General features: G+C 34.4%; 1 protein-coding gene across 3 annotated transcripts in view; it reads left to right on the top strand.

The window, feature by feature from the left end:
• Positions 1-20,089, top strand: part of TOGARAM1 (TOG array regulator of axonemal microtubules 1) — an 80,650-nt gene that overhangs the window by 26,246 nt on the left and 34,315 nt on the right. For 2 of the 3 annotated variants that reach the window (XM_060004630.1, XM_060004632.1), the window contains exons 4-8: positions 414-707; positions 2,007-2,269; positions 4,242-4,474; positions 7,280-7,380; positions 11,008-11,160. In XM_060004630.1, coding sequence (XP_059860613.1) covers positions 414-707; positions 2,007-2,269; positions 4,242-4,474; positions 7,280-7,380; positions 11,008-11,160 — 1,044 coding nt within the window. The remainder of the gene's footprint in view (positions 1-413; positions 708-2,006; positions 2,270-4,241; positions 4,475-7,279; positions 7,381-11,007; positions 11,161-20,089) is intronic. The other variant, XM_060004631.1, reaches the window with a different exon arrangement.

Here is a 20,089-nt window from a genome sequence, read left to right as displayed (position 1 = left end):
CCATCATGGTGTGTGCCTGAAAGTTACACAGTAATGTATGTCAACCATCTCTCAATAAAACTGGGAAAAAAATGGAAGGAGACTCATCCTATTAGTGTGATGATAAATAAAACATTGTGGTGCTAGTGCAAGAACAGACAAAAAGACTAAGGCAACCAATAAGAAGCACCTAAGAATAGACCTAAATATACATATGGGAGATTTATAGATGAAAGAGAATGTGTGGCTCAAAAAGTGGCACTGGGGAAACTGGACTATCTCTATAGCAGAAAGTTAAATTAGGTCTTTACCTCACATCATACAAAAATATAAATGCCAGATGGGATTAAAAACCTGAATGTGAAAAGCAAAAAAACTTAAAACTCTTAGAAGATGTGTATAAATAAATTACATTCTCTTTTGTTTTATTACAGTTTATGCTAGCCTAAATTTTGGCAGTAAGACACAGCAAACATTTGGTAGTCAGACAGAACGGACTTCATCATACTCTGGTCCAAATCCAAGTTCAGGAGGCTTCATTCTTCCATCCTATCCTCTCTCATCACCTCGAACTAGTCCAAAGCACACATCTCTTACTGTATCTCCAAAGAAGTCCCAAGATAATTCTGTTAATTTCTCAAATTCCTGGCCTCTTAAAAGCTTTGAAGGAGTTTCAAAGCCAAGTCCACAGAAAAAGCTTGTCAGCCAAAAGTCATCTGATCCTACAGGTATACATGATGGTAAAAATTAATACTTTGTTCAAATTTATTTGTATGTTCGAATAATTACTTTGAAGTTCGGGTTGTTAGATCTTTAAAAGCTGGTAAATTGTGTTTTATTTCTCTGAATTAGTAAATATTTAAGAAAATATTTAACAAAGTTAAATAGATCAAATGTGTAATATAAAATTCAATTGAAATTCTCATTTCTTTTTTTTTCTTATATTGGCACTTCAGAATCCTTTTTCGGAACTAAACAAATAATAATGCTTTATAAGGTATATGAACATGAACAGCCTGAGATCCTACTAACAAGTTTTAGCTTTACAAATATAAAATATAATTCATATATTTACTATAATGTCTAGTATTTATTCGACATTTATTGACTATTTACTCTCTGTTAAAATTATTTTGATGGTTTTTCTACTACTTGTTATTAACTAAAATATTCTTTTCTTAACAATAGCCCAGTCCAAAATTATAAAATTAGCATGTTAGCTTACTTAAGACAGATTCAGTCTCAAAATAAGAAGTCTTTTAAAGGCAAGCCCCATGTCCCAAATGCTTTCCTATCCCTAGCCCCTGAGATCAGATATTTCACCTTTAAACTACCCTACAACACAGATGTTCCAGTTTATAACCATAAGGTCAATTTATTGCATAGTCAGCTGATTTTATTACTTTCTCTTAGCACTGAGTGTTCATTCTCTTCTTTAATTTATTTCTGTATTTGTCTTTCCTCCAAAATCAGATATTGTATTGAAAGCTGAGACATTATTCAACTTGTTCTCCCTAGTGCCCAGTATTACTGCTTTGCACATAGGAGTCATTCAAGTGTTGCTTACATAGTTATATCAAGCCAGATAATTAACCCTTCTAGCTTATTACGGACTTTACAAGTATTAATCATGATGATGTGTATGAAGAAATTTCACGGAATTCCGTGGCGGTCCAGTGGTTAGGACTCCATGCTTTCACTGCCAAGGGCGTGGGTGCAATCCTTGGTCAGGGAATTAAGATGTCACAAGCCATGCGGCACAGCCGAAAAAAAAAAAAAAGATTCACTTGGTATATAATATTTTTATTTGATATGAAAGGATTTTGGGTGGTCCATTTTTGTTATACTTTTTAGGGGACACTGATATTTTTATCTCAAGTAGCAATCTTTATTTCTAGTAAAATATAATGTGCTTTTTAATTTAAAAACACCTAATTCTAAACACTTGTGACTTTAACGCTATCGATAACTGTTTTTCAACTTGAAGTTGAAAAACAAAAAGAATAAAATATGTCTTTTTCATGCAGGAGAAAATTCTCAAGAGAAACCTTCTCCAGTTCAACTTACACCTGCTTTGGTGAGATCACCATCTTCCCGACGAGGCTTAAATGGGACCAAGCCTGTACCTCCCATACCACGGGGCATCAGCCTTTTGCCTGATAAAGCTGATTTAAGTACAGTGGGACCCAAAAAGAAAGAGCCAGATGACATTTGGAAGAGTGAAAAAGATAGTCTTACAATTGATCTTTCAGAATTAAATATCAGGGATAAAGATTTGGATCAAGAAGAGGTTAGAACCAAATATTTTCAGTAATTTTTAAATGCTTGTAATTGTCTATAAATAATAGTTGTTATTTAAGGAAAAATCAAGTACTTTTTATCCCATAACATGGTGTCTTATTTGTAAAAATATTTTATGTTCACAATAGAAGACATGGAAACTATAGTGAAGTATTAAGAAGAAAATTCATCACACCAAATTCCACTACCCAGAATAATTTATCACTGTCACTCTAATGTCTTTCCTTCCAGTAATCTGTGCATATATTATTCCTTTTCAAATTAAAAGTACAGATAATATAGCAATATACCCATGCACTAACCCCTACCAAATGAACAATTTGTCGTTTTTGTTTCCTACTTTTTAAATAAATGAAACATAACATAGTTCCCTCCCCAATCCAGTTTCTCTTTCCTCTTCACTGAGGCACCACTGTTACCATTAGTTTGTGTTTTATGTACTTTTTATATTGCTATAGTAGTATTTTGATATATTTATAATGTACTCATATAATTGATTTTGGCTTATTTCTAGTCTTTTGCTATTGCAAACTATGCTGCAGTAAACATTCTTGAGCATGTCCCTTGTGCATATGTGCAAGTTTATGAAATTGACATTATATTGTATTTTTATCTTTGAATCCTAGATCACTCCATTTATACTATAAAAATGTATTGCCAATATGATAACTCTACATATTAATTATGCCAGAGAAGGGATGTGGCTGCTATGTTACTTTGGATTCAGAGCAGTATTTCCACAGATGCTTCCTTTTTATCATTTCAGTTTGCCTGATGTCAGGTTGAAAAGTGTTTTACATTAAATATGTAAACTGAAACACCCAGTGATGATATTTTGTGGTCTTATTTTAGCCTGTTTTTAAGACGTAAGGCATCATGTACTGATAGTTTGTTCAAAAAAAATTAATGCATATTCATTTAAAAAGCATTTCTTTAACATTAAGCATGTGTAAAACTAACTTATAAAGAATCAAAATTGGTTCTTAATGAATTAATTAGTCATTCCAACTTCTAATTGCTTGTAAAATCTTTTCTTGTTTTTTTCTTTTTGCTTTTGTTTTTCCAGTTATAGTCCAGTGGTACTATGAAGGGAATTTATTTACAGGAAACAAACTTACAGAAGAGGCATTTTCCTGTGTAACTCATAAATTTCATCTGATCCTACATATTGTCTTTTATGATAACTTAAAAATAGTCCTTTTAGTGGGTAATTGAAAGGGTAATTTCTTTTTTATAATTATTAGTAAATATAGGTGGATACTAATGTTTTTAGATATTCAACCTTCCAAGGATTTACTAGGGAAGTGGCTGTACTATCAAATCAACTATTAATTGTTATAATCAAAATATAAGCAAAACACAGCTTATGTATATTTCTGAGTTCCTTAATTTGTTCAAGGCTCTATTCCCAAACTTAATATATATGTGATAAAGATTTCTCCTCTGCATTTTTATAGATACTTGTCTTCAGAAGTTACATACAATGATCTGTTATTCTCTGAACTCTAACACTGGCAAGCTTGATGTAAACTTCAAATTTAGAAAGCTGATTACTTTTTGCCGACCTTCTCATAGAACTTCTAAATAGCCACATCAACACACTATTGACCTAAGGTTAAATGGACCTCTGTGACTTTAACTGTGCTACTATCTGATTCAATGATTCACCTATGAATGAATTTTTACAATATATTAGTCGTTGTACCCAGTGCTGGAAGTACCATGGTGAATAATATCTTGAGATCCTTCCTCTTAAGGAACTTATAATCTAGGAAGTTGTTTATAAATAAATACCTGAGTGATGAAATCTGTATTTATACTATGTACAGATATGTTAACATCCATCTTGTTAGTATTGGATTGAAGAGTGGCTAGCTAGGTATAGTTATTGGAGTTTGAAATTTAAGGATAACTTTTACTTATAATTATTTTGTAAAGTTAATTGTTTTAATTTTTTTTAGATGCAGAGCTCTCTTAGGTCCCTTCGTAATAGTGCAGCTAAGAAAAGAGCAAAACTGAGTGGCAGTACTTCTGATCTTGAAAGCCCTGATTCTGCAATTAAGCTCGACTTGACTGTGGACTCTGCATCTCGATCTTCCTCTCCAAACATCAGCTCTTACAGTGAAAGTGGAGTTTACAGCCAAGAATCTTTGACTTCTTCTCTGTCGACAACTCCCCAGGGGAAGAGAATAATGTACTTTATTTTTTGATATGTTAGATGAATTCTGATCTGTAATTTGTAGTCTGAAGCTCTAATATCATATTTAAAAAAAAAACTTTAAGACCATTTTCTAGTTTTTGAAATGTCGAAATACATTTAAAAGACAACAGAAAATTTACAGATATTACCTTGGTTGGCTTTGGTTTGGGGTGGTTGTGGAGAGACAGAACACAACCCCAACTAAATTAATATAAATCCTAGTCCCAAAGCCCCACTTATTCTTATGCCTAAGATTTATTCTAATATTCCTTGTCCTTTAGCTCTTTTCTGTATCATTGACTCTGACGATTGACCAATAGCTGATATTACTGTTTTCGTTTAATGATTTTCGTTTAAAACTCAGCACCAGTTTCCTCTAATCGATGGATAAATTCCACCCAGCCATTACCCAACTATTTCTTATATTTTGTTATTCCATTATCTTGTGCGAGTTTAGGACTCCATGCAGTAGCTTTTGCAGCCCTCTCAGGAGTTTCCTTACCGCAGCAGTGCTAGAATTAGAGTCCTGGTCACCCCATACTGACAGCATAGCAATTGGACGAACTTTTCCAGATTACCTCAATAACCCTTTTTTTTTGAGGTACGCGGGCCTCTCACTGTTGTGGCCTCTCCCGCTGCGGAGCACAGCTCCGGACGCGCAGGCTCAGCGGCCATGGCTCACGGGCCTAGCTGCTCCGCGGCATGTGGGATCTTCCCGGACTGGGGCACGAACCCGTCCCTCTCATCGGCAGGTGGACTCTCAACCACTGCGCCACCAGGGAAGCCCCCTCAATAACCTTTAAATCTTTAACAGTGATCCTACCTTGATTTCTGAAAATCTCTGTGACCCTATTCTAGAATTTTGGGGAATCCTTTCCCTCTTTATTGTATTTTATTTTATTTTTAAATTTTATTTTTTATTTTATATTGGACTATAGTTGATTTGCAGTGTTGTGTTTCAGGTGTATTCCTCTTTATTTTAGACAGAAACCTAGGAGTAGAATTACCAGGTCTTGGGTAGATGGACATTTAACTTTTTAAATAAGTGCTAAGCTGTTTTCTAAGATGCTTGTGCAATTTTATACTCCTGTCAGCAATGTATGAGTGTTCCAGTTGCTTTACATCCTTATTAACCTTTGGTGTTGTCAGTCTGTTTAATTTCATTTTCCTTTGATTTTATCCATACCATGTTTACATATGGAGGTAAATATTTAAAATCAAATTTAAATTATTTTTACTTAAGTGAACTAGAACCTCTAATAGGTAGAGATTACATAATCCAAGGAGAGATGATGTTCTGTTGAACATTAATGTAGAAGGGCGTTTTATTTCAGCAGTTCATAGAATTAAACTAAATTTTTGTGTCCCATTGTGAGAGGTTTGTCTCATTCCATGATTTCCGTCCCCACATTTTTTAGCTGAAACAGCAGCTTATTTTGCAGTTGGAAATATTTTATTACTGGAAATTCCTTTGTTGTAATTACCTGTGTAGAATAATGCAATATATTTACAAAATGAATTTGGAATGGCTATGTGGGCTGATGAAGTAATTATGTTTACATTAAGTTACCAGACATTTAAAATATATACATTTATCTCTTAGACCTAAGGTTTTTCCTTTATCTTACATGAATGTGAAATTCTATGTTACATACTCTTACAGTTTCAAGGTTCTGTAAGTAATCTGGAACGCAATTGGGAAGAAAAGTTCATTTTATATTGTTGATATAACATTTAGAATTCACTATTCGCAATATTGTTTCATAGAGTTATTCTCTTCAGATATTAAACTCCGTGAGAAAGGAGTTCAGTATACCCTCATTTATGGACTGAATTATCTTTAATGAATTTACTATTTCCACATTTTATTTTATTAGTTTAAGAGCAATTATTCTCAACCAGCTTACATCCTGCCTTAAGAATCATGTCCAAAGAAAGTCACTACTACTTCTGCAGGGCTTTCATGCTTACGTGGGTTGGGAAGGAAGAATTATTGAGAACCACTTTTCTAGAGACTGAAGTATTTTCTTTCATCTAAGTCAAATACACTCAATATAAATGTAAATTGACAGTCATCTAGTCTAGAGAAATTACTCTTTTAAAATATTTAACATTGATTTCTCACTAGGTCAATTAACAAATATGCCTACCCAACTACTAAGAATTGTACTCCTTTGTAAAATCTCTTCTTGATAATATCCATCACTGACTTATTGGCATTTTAGCTCTTACTGATTTTAAACAGTTCCCTTTATGTACAGACTTAATATTCTTCAGTTTACTTTCTTTGTGAAATAAGGCCTGTAGGCCTTTATAAAGTCAAGAAAGTATAGCAAAAAATAGTCCATGAAGAAAGCGGCATTTGCTAAAACTCACTTGTTGCTGATCTCTTATAATATTATTAAGTCCCTATTTTTATATTATATATGAAGGTAGATAATATACTAGATGATTAGAATCATTTGGCTTAGTTCTGGAATGGACGGTCTTTGGGTCAGGTTTTTTTTTTTTCCCCTTACCCAAAGGAAGATTAAACAGCACAAATTGTAGTGTCTTCATTTCCTTTGGTAATCCTCTCATGAATAATTAAGGATTGACCATATGTTGAAAAGGTTGGAAGTTCAAAAGGTGAAATAGGAATACCAATAAGAAATATTCTTAGCCATAGTTTATCATACTTGTTGCTGCCTCACTATCAAAGTTTAGTGAGTTAATAAAAGTATAGAGAATGTTTGATATAAGAATGCTGAATAGCTCTAGATCTTCAATGTTTATTGAAATTACTTTGTTTCATTGTAGGTCAGACATATTTCCAACATTTGGATCAAAACCTTGTCTAACAAAACTTTCTTCTGCAAAGAATAAGAACTCTCAGGTAGCTGAACAAAGCCCCAGTGCAGGTATTCTATGACTGTTTTATAAATATGTTTTATAGAAAGTATGATTTTTAAATGATTAAAAAATGATGGCAAATGTATTTTAGATTTAGAATTTTTGTAATTACTAATTAAGACTAACCATCTTCTTAACTCCTTAAAAGGCCATTTTGGCAAGAATACTTACTATTCTTGGAAGAAAAAATACTTACCTGAATAATTGATACCCCTTTAAACCCATAAGTTACCCGGTCTGGCTCCTACACCAGGACATTTTGATTTAATTGATACAGAATGTGACCTGGCCATCAAAGTTTTTGAGAACTCTCTAGGTGCAGAATAGTTTAGAAACCACCGGGGGCCACAAAAGACAATTTCTTTTAAAAATAATATTTAGCTAGTGTAAATATCTTGTGTTAAGCATTTTGTAAACTAACCTGGAAATCACTAATTTATAACAGCAGTTCTTAGAAAATAGATTCAGGTATTAGTAATAAATTAGAAAAATATTTGAATTCTGATCAATTTAGGATGGGAACTGTATGTTCTTCTTTATGATTTGTAAAACTATTGAATTATGAATTAATTGTAGCAAGTTGGGATATGATATTTATTTTCGCATGATCTCAGTGTGAAAGTCCTAACAACCTTAAAGTTTACCTTATAATTACTTTCTTAGAAAGCTGTGTGTGTATCTAACTGTTTGCTAAGATTTTAAATTTCTTCCTCCTAAATATATCTTAATTCCATCTCTTTGTAATTCCCACTATCACTCTTACTCATTTTTTACTTAGCCGCCTAACATTTCTCTCCAGCTTCAGTCTCGTCCACTTACAATCCCTTTCCCATAATGCAAAACTGACTATATTGCCTAGCCTAAATTTATTCAGAGCATTCTTCTTTGATCAGAGCCGTGCAGACATCTCCAGCTTCATTTTCATTTCCTGCTTTGTATGTTGTGATCCATTTAAATCAAACCACCTTCAGTACCATTTCTATCTCTTTGCAGTTGCACGTACTGTTTCTTCTGGATGAACTCAAATCCACACCACACCCCATTCAGCTGTGAAAACAACTCAGTTGCTTTCTCTGGGAGGCCTTCCCAATTCACAAATAAAATTGATATTACCTCTTTTGTAATATCATTACATTTTGCACTGACATTTTTATAGTGGTATTGCACTATATAAGTAAAAAGTGTTTTACTTTTTTGGACTCTCAGATTCTTGATCCCCAGAGATTATTTACCCCTGATTGCCAACAAGTGCCTGTCATAATTATAAAAGCCCAACTCAGCTATGTGTGTCTGGTATACTGGCTTCCACAAAGCTTGTGTGTTAGACTAAGAGATAGTTATTCTACTAGGCACAGGAAGGCAATGTATATGTGCTTTGGAGTCTGAAAGACTCTAGCTGGAATCCCAGTTTGATATTTTAATAATCATATTCTTGCTCTGTGAAAGTTAATTGCTTTGAAACTAGTTCCCTCATCTGATGATGTAAACCTTGAGAAGGGTAGTGAAGATCTAAGTATATAACATGTATAAAGCACCTAGTACATAGTGGGCACTTGGTAAGTATTTGTTCTCCTAAAAGGGAAGACCCAAAGAAATATAATACATAAACTTATTCTTTAATTCTTTTTTAAGGCTGATTATCCTAATAAATTATTTATTACTTTACAAATAATTATATAAGTTTGAAGAGACACTTTGTTGCCAGGTTATATCTAGTTTATAAAAATGGAACCCTCTTTTGGAAGAATATTCTTGGAATTAGAGAAGGGTAGATTTAGAAAACCGAGATTTGAGTTTCCCTCTGACCCTAGTTGTATGACCTTGTGAGTCATTTAAATTTTAGTGGAGTGATAGGTCTTACAGTAATACACGCTTCTGTATGCGATGTTCAATGTTTCCCAAACTTGTTTAATAGTCAGTGTTTCTCAAACTTGCCTAATCCTAGGAATCACTAGGAATGCATATAACATACAGGTTTTGGGGCCTCACCTTATACCTACTGAATCAATCTTCAGAGTTAGAAATCTGCATTTTTAACAAATAAGTTAGGTATTTCTAGGATCAAGTTTTAGAAACACTATTATTGTATTTACTGTAAGATATTCTTGGTTAAATTTAATATGCTTCCAAAATGTTAAGTTGCTAATGGTTTAGGATTTTATAAATTTGGGTTTACATTTTTTGTTTCTTTGGGATAGGGTTTGTTTTGTTTTCAGTAAGCAAGTGATTTCTACAAGTTTATTGTTTAATTGGTGAAACATAAAAATGGTAATGCTCAGAATAAGGACTACCTAAACATAATTACGTAGAAATTATAAATTCATTCTGTCTTCACATCAGCATTTCCAGATTTCCACATAGATTCCACTACTACCTACTATAGCACATTGTGCTGAATTTCCTGAATGTTGTTTTAGCAAACTTTTTTCCTGTAGCTTTACGTTAGTATCAACTATTAGTAGAAAGCATTTCCATCCAAAGCCAATATCTTTATGAGGCTTACTTTATGAATTAACTATCAAAATTAAGAAGAATTTAGAAAGATATCCATGTTACACCCAGAAGGTCTCTATCATTTAATAGCAGATATTTTTTAAATCTTTCTCAATGAATCTGACTTAGTGCCCTATACTCTCTAGCCCAGCGGCCACCAGCCACCTCCTCTCCCTGCTGTCCTGTTTTTATTAAAATACCCTCAACAGTATTAAAAACAAATTATATTTTATTGTTATTACTTAATGGTTTACATGGCAGCTATACATAAAAATGGATGGTGACTTAAATATATATTGCCTAGGATTTTCCATTTAGTAGTTTTGTGGTTTTAACAGCTGCAAAGTATTAGTATAGGGTGTTCAGTTTAAACATTCAAATGTAGATTAAAATTTTAGATATTTATTAAAAGGAGGCCTACATTAGGGTTTGATTTGTTTTTAACTAGGAATATAACATTTGTATATTTATGGTACACTAGTCCCTGTACTAATAACCCCTTTACATTTTCTTCATTCAGTCCTCACAGAGGTTCTGGAAGAGCTACTACTATTATCCCCATTTTACAAATAAGCTTAAGTGTCTTGACCAGCTTCTGTCAGCAATTTAAGTGGCAGTGCTATGATTTAAAGCCAGGAAGCATAATTCCAGATTCTGAGCTCCTTTCCTATATAGTTTATGGCCTCACAATCCAGACCATGAGAGTGGGAGAAAAGAGAGAAATGGAGAATATAGGCCTCTCTCAGGAAGCAGTTTAAAAATTCTAGATTTAAAAAAATTCTGTTTTGCTGTAAAGTGTCATTTAAACATTAAATGCCTGTCATGTTTTTAAAATATATATATTTGATTATCTCTTTCAAACATTGAATTTTGTATTTCATTGTAATTTTAAAGCCTCTTTTATAAAATGTGATAGCATGGCTTATAATAAATATTCTGATCTGCTAGTAAGGTAAAAAGTATTATAAAAATTTTAAATAAGATAAAACTTTAAAAAATTACTGTAATGTTATAATTTTTAATATTATGTTATTGAACCTTTTTAAAGGTTTAGAAGCCAAGATAGATTTAGAGGAGAGATATGTACCTATGGTATTACATCATTCAAATAAATATTTTTATGTATTTTATTTATTTTATAGGGATTACAACATCCAATGTAAGCATAATTGGTCAACGTGTGAACTATGGGTTTGGATGTGGTGATTTTGAAGATGATAGGCCACATGACATTTCACCTAGTGTTTTAAAAATACAAAATAAGGAACACCCAAGACATTATAAGCATACAAAAGGTTAGTAAATTTCATAAGTTCATTTTTAAGATTCAGTGTCTCTCTGTAAGCATGCCAATAAAGAAAAACTAACTGAGGTCTCAGTTTTGAGATTTTTCTTCTTACCCTTCTGCTGCTGTGTTGTTGTTTGAATAATTTTGCCAAATAGGAGAACACATAGGTTCACATATTAGTTTATGGTTTTGTCTGAGGAGCCAATGCAGGGAAGCTGTTACCCAAGAGGTTAAAACTAGGGTTTCCCTGCTGACCTTTAGCCCCAGGATACACACACGCATACACACACATACAGACATTTTACCATTAAAATGCAACGGAGAAATCTTGTGAACAAAAGACTCCTAGGTGCCTACTTAGGTTGTAACTATGGAGTAAAACTGTGGAAACAGGAATATAATTTCCCTGTGGTAGAACCTGGGAAGCTTCCTTGTTATCACTAACCATTGTTAATAATTTACATTCCTTTTTTTTTTTTTTAAACTTAGTAGCAAGCAGCACTTCTGTGACTGCTCTGTTTTTTTCAGAGATCCTATTTCAGCTGCATTTAAATTTTTTTCCTCAGGGTAAAGAGGAAGTGATTTTGTTTTGTTGTTGTTGTTGTTTTTTACTATTGGGGTATAGTTGCTTTACAATGTTGTGTTAGTTTCTGCTGTACAATGAAGTGAATCAGCTGTATGTATACATATATCCCCTTCCTCTTGGACCTCCCTCCCACCCATCTAGGTCGCCACAGAGCACCAAGCTGAGCTCCCTGTGTTATACAGCAGGTTCCCACTAGCTATCTGTTTTACACATGGTAGTGTATATATGTCAATCCCAATCTCCCAATTCATCCCACCACCCCTTCCTCCCTCCCCCATGTCCACACGTCCATTCTGTACGTCTGTGTGTCTATTCCTGCCTTGCAAATAGGTTAATATGTACCATTTTTCTAGATTCCACATATATGCATTAATATATGGTATTTGTTTTTCTCTTTCTGACTTACTTCACTCTGTATGACAGACTCTAGGTCCATCCACCTCACTGCAGATAACTCAATTTCGTTCCTTTTTTATGGCTGAGTATATTCCATTGTATATATATACCGCATCTTCTTTATCCATTCGTCTGTCAATGAACATTTAGGTTGCTTCCATGTCCTGGCTATTGTAAATAATGCTGCAGTGAACATTGGAGTGCATGTGTCTTTTCGAGTTATAGTTTTCTCCAGATATATGTCCAGGAGTGAGATTGCTGGATCATATGGTAGCTCTATTTTTAGCTTTTTAAGGAACCTCCATACTGTTCTCCATTGTGGCTGTATCAATTTACATTCCCACCAACAGTGCAAGGGGTTCCCTTTTCTCCACACCTTCTCCAGCATTTATTGTTTTTTTGATATTGAGCTGCATGAGCTCTTTGTATATTTTTTGAGATTAATCCATTGTCAGTTGCTTCATTTGCAAATATTTTCTCCCCTTCTGAGGGTTGTCTTTTCGTCTCGTTTATGGTTTTCTTTGCTGTGCAAAAGCTTTTAAGTTTCATTGGGTCCCATTTGTTTATTTTTGCTTTTAGTTTTGTTATTCTAGGAGGTGGGTCAAAAAACAAAGAGGGAGTGATTTTGAAGGGTATAAATATTTCAATAGAGTAAATAGAAGTCACCTGTATTTAAGCATTGTGACCTATCAGTAAAGGTAAGGAGCTGTCATTTTTTTGTGTGTAGCAATCTTGGTTATCGTAAGGTCAACTTCTCTTGTTTCTGGTCACCTTAAGTCATACATGTGCAGGTAATCAGGCATTTTAGACATGTATATTTTTTGTGGAGCTAACACAAATTCAGTAAGAGGGAACTTGATTAGAAACCTTTTGTGTTTTGTTGTTTTTGTTTTTTTGGTAAATTTCTTAAAATTTAATCCTTAATATAATTCATAGTATCTGTTCTTTTTAGGAGAGATCATTTGTCCATTGTTTTTACAAAAGAGAATGACAGGGTTTTTTCATATTTACTTACATATTTTATTTCTTATATAAAAAAATCAAATGTAAAAATACTTTTCTTCCTAAAGGTAATATAATTTAATTGTTTTTAAATAATTGCTGAATATGTTCATTTACTGCCAGTGGCTTTTTTTGTTTTGGACAACAGACTCATAAAAATATTTGTATCTTTGATCAATAGTTAATTCTATTCCAGAAAATTACTTCACACTCACACTTCCAACTCTAAACCAAACATATACTAGGTCTATCTGGCCAACAAGAATAAATATGTTCAAGACCAAACTTACCTTCCTTTCTGGACCTGCTCCTCCTCCTTTTTTATCTATTTTTATTAGCAGCATTACCATTTTCCCAGTTACGGAGACTTAAAACTTTACAGTCATCTTTTCTACTTCTCCTTATCCTCCAAGTTCAGGCAGTGACCAATCTTACCAATTCTTTTCAGTTTAATTTGGGCTTTCATTACTTCTTCCCTGGATAATTACAGTAGCCTTGTGATAAGACATTTTATCACTTATTTTCAGTTCTTTTAAATTAAGGCTACATACTCTTGCAGAATTATCTTTCTAAGGTACAGTCATCATCTCTTCCATACTCAAAGCCTTGAGTGGTTTTCACAGAATAAATTTCCTACTCTGTAGCATAATTTTTAAGACCCTTAATAATCTTGCCTCAGCTTACCTTTCTTGAATTACCTCTCACTATACTTCTTTTCATGCCCAATGCTCTAGAATTCTTAATACTAGAAGTTTTCTTGGTTTGTATGTACAGTCTTCATTGATGCCCTTTCCTAATCTTAATGTGTCCAGATCATGTCTGTTTTTTGAATATGGCTAAAAGCCATTTCTTTAGGAAGCTTTCCCCATGTTTCTGGTCTGGAGTAGTATAAGATAAAGTTAAGATACTGTCATCTTTATATCCCTATTATGCTTTGTATATAATGGTGTTCATGCCACATGTTAAATGAATGGAGTGGTGATGAGCCAACCAAAACTAATAGTGTGGCCTTGGGCACAATCAGACAAAACTTGCATCCTCAAATAATCAGGTTAAAGTAAATACTGAGTGCAGTGCTAAAAGGAATAAAAAAAACTTCCAAAAGAAATATTGGCAATGAGTGGCAAATGTGAATGGATTCCTTTTACAAGAAACTTCAGACTTTTTTAGGATTAGCTCTCAGAACCACCTCTTCTTCCTTTTCTCTGCTGGTTGTCCCTTTGAACCTGCCCATTTTCTAGCATATTAACCTGGAGCCCCAATTAATGATTTGAGAAAGTGATTAAGATGGATGCTTGGAGTGTTAGCAAACTAGATTCCATGAGTTAATATTTTCTCTTTCTCTGTTTGAATGAATGGGACAGAAATAACAACAAAAAAAGATTATATAAGGATAGTTCATATGCAAAAAATCTTTTAAGCATATTTTTTCTTTATATGTTAGAATTGAGATTTGAGCAATATTTCTTTCAGTAATTCTTTGCTTAGAAGAAACTGTAGGGTAAAAAGTAAAAGTAACATTAAAAATGATGTTATGATCGCTGCTCATTAATTATTTCCAGTTCTCCTTTTGGCTAATCAGCAGGAATACACTTCTCTGACCCTTTGCAGTTAGATGATCACATGAGTTTCTTTAACCAATGAAACGTAATCAGAAGTGACATGTGGGTAGAAGGGCTTTAGAACAGGTTCATGATTCTCTTTTTCCATCTTCCTCCTGCCACTATGATTCTGACGTTCTAGGTGATGAACCCTGGTCCTTGAGTAAGGATTATATGGAGCAGAACCTCTCCCCTGTTTCAAGAACGAATATTATATGATTGAAAAAAAAAGCTTTGTTTTGTTAAGGTAAAAATAAAAACAACCAAAAATGGTGTTATGTCAGACTCTCTTATAAATGAAATTAAGCTACTAAAATATGTTTTTTATGTGTTTCCTCATGAGATTTGTCTAATTATCAATCATCTCTTAATAGTTTATGTATAGATTTTATGTTTGTGAACTATTGTGGAGCAAATTGTTCCATTTACTGAGATTTGTTTCTCTTTGTCACCAAACACTTTTTGGGGCTACCTGATGTTTCTGTCAGTTGACCCTAAATTAATTATATTTTGCTTTCCATTTTTTCTGCCTTATAACATTCATCTAACATTTATTGAGCACCTACTATGTGCCAAGCACTGTACTAACGGTCTCTGGAAAAGAATGATAATCAAAACTAGACATAGATGCTATTCCCATAGAGCTTACAGTCTAGTAGGAGAGAGGATAATTAAATAATCACAAACTGAGCTAGAAGTTAACCTAGGAAAGTACAGATTGCTGTAAAATTGACTTGATCTGTTCCTGGGGGTTAGACGCTTTCCTTCCAAGTTATCCTTTTGTTGGTTGATTATCATGTGGTGATTATTTTCTTGTATATCTTTTCCACTCTCTTTTTTTGGCTGTGTCAGGTCTACATTGTTGCGCTTGGGCTTTCTCTAGTTGTGGCAAGTGGGGACTACTCTTCGTTGCGGTGCATGGGCTTCTCATTGCAGTGGCTTCTCTTGTTGCAGAGCATGAGCTCTAGGCATGCAGGCTTCAGTAATCGTGGCACGTGGGCTCAGTAGCTGTGGCTCGCAGACTCTAGAGCACAGCCTCCGTAGTTGTGGCACACGGGCTTAGTTGCTCTGTGGCATGTGGGATCTTCCTGGACCAGGGCTCAAACCCATGGCCCCTGCATTGGCAGGAGGATTCTTAACCACTGCACCACCAGGGAAGTGCCATCTTTCCCACTCTTAACCTTGGCATGTATAAACTCCTTAAGTGTTTCAAGGTTTCTTTTCTCTCTAGTGCCTAGTCTGAACTAGGTTTCTTTTTTTAATTGAAATATAGTTGATTTACAATATTGTATTAGTTTTACATATATAGCAAAGTGATTCAATTATATATATATTTTTCAGATTATTTTCCATTATAGGTTATTACAAGATATTGAATATAGTTCCCTGTGCTATAAAGTAAATCCTTGTTGCTTATCTATTTTATGTATAGTAGTGTGTGTATGTTAATCCCATACTCCTAGTTTATTCCTCCCTTCCCTCCCATTTCTATTTGGTAACCAGAAGTTTGTTTTCTATGTCTGTGAGTCTGTTTCTGATTTGTATATGGATTCATTTATATTATTTTTTATATTCCACATATAGTGATAGCATATAATATTTGTTTTTCTCTTTCTGACTTAGTATGATATTCTCTGGATCAATCCATGTTGCTGCAAATGGCAATATTTCATTCTTTTTTATGGCTGAGTAATATTCCATTGTGTATGTGTATATATGTATGTATGTATACATATATATATATAATATATACATATACATCACATCTTCTTAAACCAGTCATCTGTTGATGGGCACTTGTGTTTTTTCCATGTCTTGACTATTGTAAATAGTGCTGCTGTGAACATTAGGGTGCATGTATGTTTTCAAAGTAGTGTTTTCATTTTTTTCTGGATATATACCCAGGAGCGGAATTGCTGGATCATGTAATAGTGTTTTCCATAATGGTTGCACCAATTTACAGTCCCACCAACAATGTACAAGTGTTCTCTTTTCTCCACCTCCTCTCCAGTATTTATTACTTGTAGACTTTTTGATAGTAGCCATTTTGACCGGTACCTCGTTGTGATTTTGATTTGCATTTCTCTAATACTTAGCAATATTGAGCATCTTTTCATGTGCCCATTGGCCATCTGTACGTCTACTTTGGAGACATGTCTGTTTAGGTCTTCTGCCCATTTTTTGAGTTTGTTTTTCTGATACTGAATTTTATGAGCTATTTGTATATTTTGGATATTAACCCTTGTTGGTCACATCAATTGCAAATATTTCCTCTGATTCCCTAGGCTGTCTTTTCATCTTGTTTATGGTTTCCTTTGCTATGCAAAAGCTTTTAAGTTTGATTAGGTCCCATTTGTTTATTTTTGCTTTTATTTCTTTTGCCTTGGGAGACTGATCTAAGAAAACATTAGTACAATTTATGTTTGAGAATGTTTTGCCTGTGTACTGTTCTAGAAGTTTTATGGTGTCATGTCTTACGTTTAGGTCTTTATGGGTTTATTTTTGAATATGGTGTGAGGTAGTGTTCTAATTTCATTAATTTACATGTAGCTGTCCAGCTTTTCCAACACCACTTGCTGAAGAGGCTGAGAAATTCTCAAACATAGAGAAAGAAACAGATATCCAGGTACAGGAAACACAGAGGGTCCCAAACAAGATGAACCCAAACACCCACACCAAGACATATAATTAACATGGAAAAAGTTAAGGAGAGGATTCTAAAGACAGCAAGAGAAAAACAAAGAGTCAAAGAGTCAGTTACAAGGGAACCTCCATAAGGCTATCAGCTAATTTCTCTGCAGAAACTTTGCAGTCCACAAGGGAGTGGCATGATATATTCAAAGTTCTGAAAGGGAAAAACCTACAACCTAGGATACTCTACCCAGCAAGTTTATCACACAAATCAAAAACATACATAGATTCACAAAAACCAAAAAGAAAGGAACTCCAACATAATACACAATCATCAAACTACAAAAGGGAAAACAAAAGGAAGAAATGAACAAAGAAGAACTACAGAATCAACTGGGAAACAAGGTTTAAAATGGCAATAAGTACATACCTATTAATAATCACTTTAAATATCAATGGACTAAATACTCCAATCAAAAGACACTGAATGGGGGCTTCCCTGGTGGCACAGTGGTTGAGAGTCCGCCTGCCGATTCAGGGGACACGGGTTCGTTCACCAGTCCGGGAAGATCCCGCATGCCGCGGAGCGGCTGGGCCTGTGAGCCATGGCTGCTGAGCCTGCGCGTCCGGAGCCTGTGCTCCGCAACAGGAGAGGCCACAACAGTGAGAGGCCTGCGTACCGCAAAAAAGACACTGAATGGCAGATTGGATAAAAACACAAGAACCTACAATATGCTGCCTACAAGAGACTCACGTTAGAGCAAAGAACACATAAAGATTGAAAGTGAGGGGATGGAAAATGATATTTTATGCAGATGGAAATAACAAGAAAGTGGGAGTAGCAATACTCATATCAGACACAATAGACTTTTTTTTTCTTTTTTAATAAATCTTTGTTGGAGTATAATTGCTTCACAATACTGTGTTAGTTTTTGTTGCACAACAAAGCAAATCAGCCATATGCATACACATGTCCCCATATCCCCTCCCTCATGAGCCTCCCTCCCATCCTCCCTAACCCACCCCTCTAGATCATCGCATAACACCGAGCTCATCTCCCTGTGCTATGCTGCTGCTTCCCACCAGCCAACTATTTTACATTCAGTAGTGTATGTATGTCGATGCTATTCTCACTTCACCCCAGGTTTGCCCTCCCACCCCATGTCCTCAAGTCCATTTTCTAAAGACAAAATAGACTTTAAAACAAAGTTCATAAAGAAAGACAAAGAAGGACATTATATCATGATAAAAGGATCAATACAAGAAGAGGATATTACTCTCATTAACATATATGTACTCAGTATAGGAGCACCTAAATACACTATATAAAACAAATACTAACAGACATGAAGAGAGAAACTGACAGGAATACAATAATACTAGGAGACTTTAACACCCCACTGAGATCAATGGACAGATTTCCAGACAGAAAGTCAATAAGGGAACAGAGATCCTAAGTGATGCAATAGACCAGTTGGACTTAATTGATATCTATAGAACACTACATTGATAAAACCCAGAATACACATTCTTTTCAAGTGCCCATGGAACATTCTCTGCAATAGATGACATACCAGGTCACCAAACAAGCCTCAACAAATTTAGGAGGATAGAAATTATTTCAAGCATCTTTTCTAACCACAATGGTATGAAACTGTAGAAATCAGCCACAGAAAGAAAAATAAGAAAAAAACCCATCACATGGATACTAAGCAACATGGAAGTAAAAAACCAGTGGGTAAACGATGAAACCAAGGAGGAAATCAGAAAATACCTCAAGACAAGTGACAATGAAAATACAACTTTACAAAATCTATGGGTTGTAGCAAAAGCATTTCTAAGAGGGAAGTTTATAGCGATACAGACATTCCTCAAGAAACAAGAAAAATCTCAAATAACCTAACCTACCACCTAAAAGAACTAGAAGAAGAAGGACAAACAAAACCCAAAGCCAGCAGAAGGAAGGAAATAAATAAATATCAGAGAGGAAATAAATAGAGATCAAAAAAAATAAAAAGATCAATAAAACCAAGAGCTGTTTTTTTTGTTTGTTTGTTTTTAAGATAAACAAAATTGACAAACCTCTAGCCAGGCTCACCAAGAAGAAAAGAGAGAGGACCCTGAAAAAACATAAGAAGGTAAAGAGAAATAACAACTGATACCACAGAAATACAAAAACTCATGAGAATACTATGAAGAGTTATATGCCAACAAATTGGACAAATTTTTAGAAATATACAGCCTGCCAAAATTTAGTCAGGAAGAAACATATTTTGAACAGACTGATCACTAGAAGTGAAATAGAATCTGTAATTTAAAAAGCTCTCTGCAAGCAAAAATCTCAGACCAGACAGCTTCACTGGGAAATTCTACCAAACATACAAGACCTTACACCTATCCTTCTCAAACTATTCCAAAAGATTGAAGAGGAGGGAACACTCCCTAATTCATTCTATGAAGCCACTGTCACCCTGATACCAAAACCAGACAAAGACATTAAGAAAAGAAAATTACAGATCAATATGTTTCATAAACATAGATGTACAAATCCTCAACAAAATATTAGCAAATATTTTTTGATTTGGTCCAGTGGTTAAGAATCCACCTTCTAATGCAGGGGACATGGGTTCGATCCCTGGTCGGGGAACTAAGATCCCACATGCCATGGGGCAGCTAAGCCCATGCGCCACAGCTACTGAGCCCACACGCTCTAGAGCCCA

The sequence above is a fragment of the Delphinus delphis genome, chromosome 2 (assembly GCF_949987515.2).
Source record: "Delphinus delphis chromosome 2, mDelDel1.2, whole genome shotgun sequence".
Lineage (NCBI taxonomy): Eukaryota > Metazoa > Chordata > Mammalia > Artiodactyla > Delphinidae > Delphinus > Delphinus delphis.
The sequence above is the reverse complement of the archived record's forward strand: the minus strand, read 5'-3'. Positions and strand labels throughout refer to the sequence as shown.